The 7674-nt window shown below is 34.1% G+C and overlaps 1 protein-coding gene across 1 annotated transcript; it reads left to right on the plus strand.

The window, feature by feature from the left end:
* The first annotated feature begins 56 nt into the window (after positions 1-56).
* LOC110450692 lies at positions 57-7334 on the plus strand. The gene is made up of 4 exons (XM_021498328.1): positions 57-440; positions 1564-1611; positions 4322-4351; positions 6493-7334. Exons 3-4 carry the CDS (start codon positions 4345-4347, stop codon positions 7332-7334), a joined length of 849 nt encoding a protein of 282 aa, XP_021354003.1. The 5' UTR covers positions 57-440; positions 1564-1611; positions 4322-4344.
* The last annotated feature ends 340 nt before the right edge of the window (positions 7335-7674 follow it).

The following is a 7674-nucleotide window of genomic DNA, read 5'->3' on the forward strand; positions in this document are numbered from 1 at the left end:
GGAGTTTGGGTGATGTTTGGAATTGCATCCCTCATTTTGTCCGTCAGATTCTAATTAAACGTTGGGGTAAAACTGTCTAACGACATCTCTGAAATTGACAAATGAATAAAGTCAATCTTGAGGTTACAAGATCAGAATTTATACTCATGAAGTGAAAATATAAGTCTTTTTTTCAAATGCTGAATTTCTGATATTTCACAGGTAATAACAAAACATATTCCATGTGTATTACTTGTATGTACAAGCGTGTCAATGAAAAGTTAGAAACTAGCACTTCAGTCTAGTTTTGGAACGATCTTAGCCTTAATACAATTACATCTCTGCTGAATCTATATATAGTGTATATTTTGTGAAAGTCATTGACACATTTGGGTTTTTTTCAGGTCCATCACCAGCCAAGCAACCAAGGTCAGGAGATCAAGACCTGCAACAGTCTACAGGTTTGTGATCAGTTCACGTTCAGTGGGATGTAAACACGTTAAGTTTGGGTGTGTGTATACACACAAGTATAAGAACATTATATTGTCAGTGAGGCCCATCTATTAACAGGACTACGTAACTGTGGAACCATTATGATCACAGAAAGAACAGGAGTTCAGGTCACGCTTTATGTTATCATCATACTTCATTCCACCATTTAATTGTGTTTTTATGGTTATTTATGTATGGTTAGCCCACCATGCTAGCTTGTACAAACTGCTTTTTGTCTGTAATTTAAAGTTCATCAGTCAGGCAGTCTATTAATCCTTGTCTGAACAATGTTTGCTCTCTGTCTGCTTTAAGAGTATTCTGATCAAGTTCCATAAGGCCCAGGGTTTCTGATGTTTTGCCAGAGATTTCACCTGACATGGAGATCTATAAAGTTTCCTCATGTAAAAGACCTTGACATATTTTCAAGGTCAGAGGGTTAAATTCTTGAAATACTTGCAACAACATTTATCTGAAGAACAACAAGGACCTGTCGAGCCATGATACTTGGATATGTTATGTAAACACTTAACAGGCAGTGTAAACTTTGGTAGGGATGATCTCCTTGGTCCATATATAGTTGTGCATGCTTCAATTTCAGATTTATCAGAAAGTTTAATATAAAATATAAGTCCCTCAAAGTTTGTGTTGCAATATGATTTGCACAACTTCCTTGTTACCTTTGTACCAATATTTGTAGAGAAAAGAAATAAACCTACATACCGGCAGCATTCCATGATATTTGAGCCACGATCCCTCTGGGATCTCATGTGTTCTGTAACACTTTCATCATGGTGTCAACAACATCAAGATAACTAGCTCACTTCAAAATGACCGAAATGGAATCAGTGTTATAACGTCCTTATGATCGATATAAAGATGGTAATTATAGAATACAGAACTCATATGTTACAATAGTTTTGTAATATTTTGTCATAGTTCTATCAGTCCAAGTATACAATGTAAGCCCAAGTTGTGTGTGTATGGTGAATGGAACTTAGCTAAAATTGTAATGAAAATCATTTCATGAACTTATTACAATCAGAATTGAAATGATTTTGATAGTAAGTATACCTGTTTTCCATCTTTTTCCAGATCCGGCTGCCACGATTGTTACAACATCAGACACAAGCCGAGACAAAAGTAAGTTTGACAGCTGCAGTGTTATCCACAGGCCTTTATAGCCAGATGTACCATCTGGTTATATTTTACTAGCTGGTTGTTTTCTGAATTTGAATAAAGAAACTAAGTATAGTGGAATATTTTGAAAAGATATACAACAGTCAAACCAAGTGCCAGAAAGCTAGTATCTCCACCTTATTGTAAATACATAGGAATACATGGATAGTCCAGCTACATCTGTCTTTGCTCTTAAGTGACTGGATAGTCAAGTAGCTTCATTATTAAACATATGGAGATATTCACCTCTTTAAATTAATTTTAATTCCAGTTGACCAGATAATCAGGTAATATCTTGAATCGTTTATGTAAAAGATACAACATGGCTATTTTGACATAACATTGATATAAGGTGTTTGTGAGTCAGAAGACAAGTACCTGTACTAGTTCTGTCATGTATACCTGTAATGATATCTACTAGTGTACTAGTTCTGTCATGTATACATGTTATGATATCTACTAGTGTACTGTTTCTGTCATGTATACATGTAATGATATCTACTAGTGTGCTAGTTCTGTCATGTATACATGTAATGATATCTACTAGTGTACTAGTTCTGTCATGTATACATGTAATGATATATACTAGTGTACTAGTTCTGTCATGTATACATGTAATGATATCTACTAGTGTACTAGTTCTGTCATGTATACATGTAATGATATCTACTAGTGTACTAGTTCTGTCATGTATACATGTAATGATATCTACTAGTGTACTAGTTCTGTCATGTATACATGTAATGATATCTACTAGTGTACTAGTTCTGTCATGTATACATGTAATGATATCTACTAGTGTACTAGTTCTGTCATGTATACATGTAATGATATCTACTAGTGTACTAGTTCTGTCATGTATACATGTAATGATATCTACTAGTGTACTAGTTCTGTCATGTATACATGTAATGATATCTACTAGTGTACTAGTTCTGTCATGTATACATGTAATGATATCTACTAGTGTACTAGTTCTGTCATGTATACATGTAATGATATCTACTAGTGTACTAGTTCTGTCATGTATACATGTAATGATATCTACTAGTGTACTAGTTCTGTCATGTATACATGTAATGATATCTACTAGTGTACTAGTTCTGTCATGTATACATGTAATGATATCTACTAGTGTACTAGTTCTGTCATGTATACATGTAATGATATCTACTAGTGTACTAGTTCTGTCATGTATACATGTAATGATATCTACTAGTGTACTAGTTCTGTCATGTATACATGTAATGATATCTACTAGTGTACTAGTTCTGTCATGTATACATGTAATGATATCTACTAGTGTACTAGTTCTGTCATGTATACATGTAATGATATCTACTAGTGTACTAGTTCTGTCATGTATACATGTAATGATATCTACTAGTGTACTAGTTCTGTCATGTATACATGTAATGATATCTACTAGTGTACTAGTTCTGTCATGTATACATGTAATGATATCTACTAGTGTACTAGTTCTGTCATGTATACATGTAATGATATCTACTAGTGTACTAGTTCTGTCATGTATACATGTAATGATATCTACTAGTGTACTAGTTCTGTCATGTATACATGTAATGATATCTACTAGTGTACTAGTTCTGTCATGTATACATGTAATGATATCTACTAGTGTACTAGTTCTGTCATGTATACATGTAATGATATCTACTAGTGTACTAGTTCTGTCATGTATACATGTAATGATATCTACTAGTGTACTAGTTCTGTCATGTATACATGTAATGATATCTACTAGTGTACTAGTTCTGTCATGTATACATGTAATGATATCTACTAGTGTACTAGTTCTGTCATGTATACATGTAATGATATCTACTAGTGTACTAGTTCTGTCATGTATACATGTAATGATATCTACTAGTGTACTAGTTCTGTCATGTATACATGTAATGATATCTACTAGTGTACTAGTTCTGTCATGTATACATGTAATGATATCTACTAGTGTACTAGTTCTGTCATGTATACATGTAATGATATCTACTAGTGTACTAGTTCTGTCATGTATACATGTAATGATATCTACTAGTGTACTAGTTCTGTCATGTATACATGTAATGATATCTACTAGTGTACTAGTTCTGTCATGTATACATGTAATGATATCTACTAGTGTACTAGTTCTGTCATGTATACATGTAATGATATCTACTAGTGTACTAGTTCTGTCATGTATACATGTAATGATATCTACTAGTGTACTAGTTCTGTCATGTATACATGTAATGATATCTACTAGTGTACTAGTTCTGTCATGTATACATGTAATGATATCTACTAGTGTACTAGTTCTGTCATGTATACATGTAATGATATCTACTAGTGTACTAGTTCTGTCATGTATACATGTAATGATATCTACTAGTGTACTAGTTCTGTCATGTATACATGTAATGATATCTACTAGTGTACTAGTTCTGTCATGTATACATGTAATGATATCTACTAGTGTACTAGTTCTGTCATGTATACATGTAATGATATCTACTAGTGTACTATTATGATCTATAGTTTGGTAACCGACTTGTCAGGTTGAGATTACTGTGTAAGATTTAAGTAGTAAGAAAATTTGTCTGGAATAAATCATCTGTTTATAATTCAAATTGTGTCCTACCCTATTTAATGTAAATCTTTTATTTTACAGAAATCCATCCTGACTTAGAACCCATGATAGGTGAGTCTTATCTACTGGATTGGACATGGTTAGAGAAGAAGGGCAGCAGATTTCCTTAAAACTTGGACAAGAACAACATGCATCATCTTAACATATATGACAAGTTTTATAGTTCTTTTTGAACAAAAATCTTGGTTTGCCAAAAGAGTACCAGATTTAACACCAATCTGATAAAGTTTATTCTTTCTCTGTTTCCACACACTACGGTGAAGGATCTAACGACAAGTTCATAACAGGTCATGTTCTGGTGAATGTAATTGCAGCCATTCATTGAAATGCCCTCCAAATAGTCTCAATATTTCAATTACATGTAATTTAACATGACTTCTGTATTGAAGGTCACCAGGTCATGACCCCTTGCCACGTCATCATATCTTACACCAAAAATATTGTAGAGGAACAGAATGAAAGATTTTGTTTAAATCAGATTGGAATTATAAGCTCATCTGGAACAAAGTACCAGTGAGCTTTTGTGGTGATGCTTCATCTGTCGTCGTCTCTGTCTTTGATCAATTTTTGCTTTAAATGACACCTCCTAAACTGTTGAGCAGCATTCAACCAATTTCTCAAATTCTTATGCCAAGGGAATCAAAATATTTATACATAAAGGGGTCCCCTTTCCCCCACTGGGTGCTGGGGGCAGATTTGCATTAAGTGACATCTCCCCAACTAATGGGCAAGATTTAACAAAATTATTGTTGTAGCATCTTTTGCCCATGGGGATCAAACTTTACACAAATTAAGAGCTGACTCTTGGGAGTTTAGAGTTAGGATCAAAAGAGGTTGAATTGGAAGTTTAACTCTAAATGACATCTCTTCCCAAATTACATGGCAGGTTTTAAGCAAATTGCTGTGGAAGTGTCCTTTACCCATTTTGATCAAAATTAAAGCAAATAAATGCAATTAATATAAAGGGCTGAGCCTCCACTAAGCCATCTCCCCCAAACTATCGACCAGATTTCAACTAGATTTTCAAAATATCCAAGTGAGGGATTCAAGGCCCTTAGGTCTCTTGTTCTGTTACAACTACAAGGTATGTCATTCATGATTGTAACAGAGGTCATTTTTCAATGCAATTTCTCTTCTAGGGATTGAACCTCGGACCACTGGCTAACTAGTCTGACCCTCTGCCTATTGGGCTAAAAGGAAATTCTCATAGCTCATTTAATAGAACACAATATTTGGATAAACGATCAATATCAGCAGAAATGAAGACATATTTCAAATATTTTAGAGTCAAACAGGGTTATGATTAAATTTCTTCTCCAAACTAGCATAAGTTTTGATAAAATAGATTTTTGAAAATGATATCGAAATAAATAGCATCGCACGGCACGTAAATCAGGAAAGTTTTGTTTTGGTCATTATTCTTACATTTAAATTCTCCATGTAATGATAATCAGCAGCCAATAAAGCTTACATACAGTTAAATTGTCAGAAAAGTATCATGAAATGAAAACTATATACATAAAAGTACTTCTTTGCTTTGAAAGACAGTTTCTTGGGCCGTTCTCCCATAAGTGTCCCGTTTTCGTTACTGTCCCGATTTGGGTACAGTTATGGTACATGTATATATACATATAGGAGGAATACATGCGATTTATCAGCAGATTTCAGAACATTACAGTAGATTATATAAAATATATGACTCTAAAAAGTCACACAATTGTCACTCTGAAGCCACTGTGCTATATGCGTATCTTATTTACGTTCCTGTCATATTCGAATCGTCCTCCTGTGTAACTTTTATATAAATATACAATGATTTGTCTTCGTACTGTTTTCAACCGAATTTTGTAGAGAATTGTATTTAGTATGTAGGTTCATGCCAAGAATCACACTGTCAGATGTGTCCGTTTAAACAAATCAGAAAAATATATGGACCAGTGGCCCAAATGTGCCACTCTGACGTCACAAGTACCACGTGACCTGTTAGCTCATTAAAATTCTCGCCAGTAAGGAGCGGTCACCTTTGATTGCCTATATCTAGAAACGGGACACTTCTGAACGCACGTTCTGTATTTATTTAAGTAAATTACAGGTTTCGCTTATTTTTACAAAATGTAAAAAAATCTTGGCCAAAATCCTTTAACACAATTAAGACTTCTCCACCTACAGTATATCTTTTATTTTTCTTGCAGAAACAGCCAAAGCCAGAATTACAAAAGAAAAAGAAAAAAAATTCTACCCCACCAAAAGTTTCTGTGATGCTAAAGAAAAGCTCCTAAAGACCAAGGTTGTTGTCATCAAGGGAAATACAGGAGACGGTAAGACAGCAATCGCCGTTCAACTCCTCCATTGGCTGAGTGAGGAGCAGCAAGCCGGAAAACCCCTGCAAATTCACAAGATTAAGACATTAGATTTTTTGGCTCCAAACATGAAATTGATCACTTTTATTGATGATATTTTTGGTGAGAAAGATGCGAGTAAAAAGGATGTACAAGAGTGGAACAAAAGAATCTCAGATGTAGAAACGCTATTTGTAGATAAACAAACCCAGACCAATTTTCTCATCATTACTATTCGTAATGAAGTATTCAATTCTTTGGAAAAACGTTCTCTTGGAACAATTTTAACCGAAGATAACATTATTGATCTGAGCTCACATACATACAAACTTGCAGAAGAAAAAAGAGAACTTTTAGAGCTGTATAAGCCAAAAAACGTTTCATGGACAGACAAAGAAAAAACACAAATTTTAACTTATGCACCAAACATTGGATTCCCGCAATGTTGCCAGCTTTACTACAATTCTGAAGAATTACAGAAAGAGCGAGTGAGATTTTTTGAAAATCCTTTTCATTTTTTAAATGAAGCATTGTCAAAATTAAAAGAATGTTCTGCACTTTTGTACCTCTTCCTCAATGGCGGAATGATGAGAGTAAAAGATCTTGATCCAAACAGTAAAACCGTCGATGAAAAATTGCTGGAACAAGCATTTTCAATAGAGTTGATTGANGTGAAGATGACAGTACCAAATTGACATATAAGAAAAAAGTAGGATTCGTAAAAGAAACTTTGGAAAAGTTGTTAGGATTTTTAGTAATGAAGGAGACACATTGGTGGTTTGATGAAGACTTAGTAGTGAAGGAGAAACATTGGTCTGTTGAGGATGTGTACAGATTTAATCACGATTCTATATATGTTGCTGTGGCATGTTTGTATGGGAAAGCCACACCAATTGGCTACATACAGAATTGTCCCAGCAAATCCCTCAGTTATCTAACAACCTCAAAAACAGCTACAAACATGATTGTCATATCATCTGATCATTATACAGAAATGTGTGAGCGTCTACTCCGAGAGTTTGAATGTGAGGAGAA

This window comes from Mizuhopecten yessoensis, unplaced genomic scaffold, assembly GCF_002113885.1.
Source record: "Mizuhopecten yessoensis strain PY_sf001 unplaced genomic scaffold, ASM211388v2 scaffold537, whole genome shotgun sequence".
In the NCBI taxonomy this organism is placed as follows: Eukaryota; Metazoa; Mollusca; class Bivalvia; order Pectinida; family Pectinidae; genus Mizuhopecten; species Mizuhopecten yessoensis.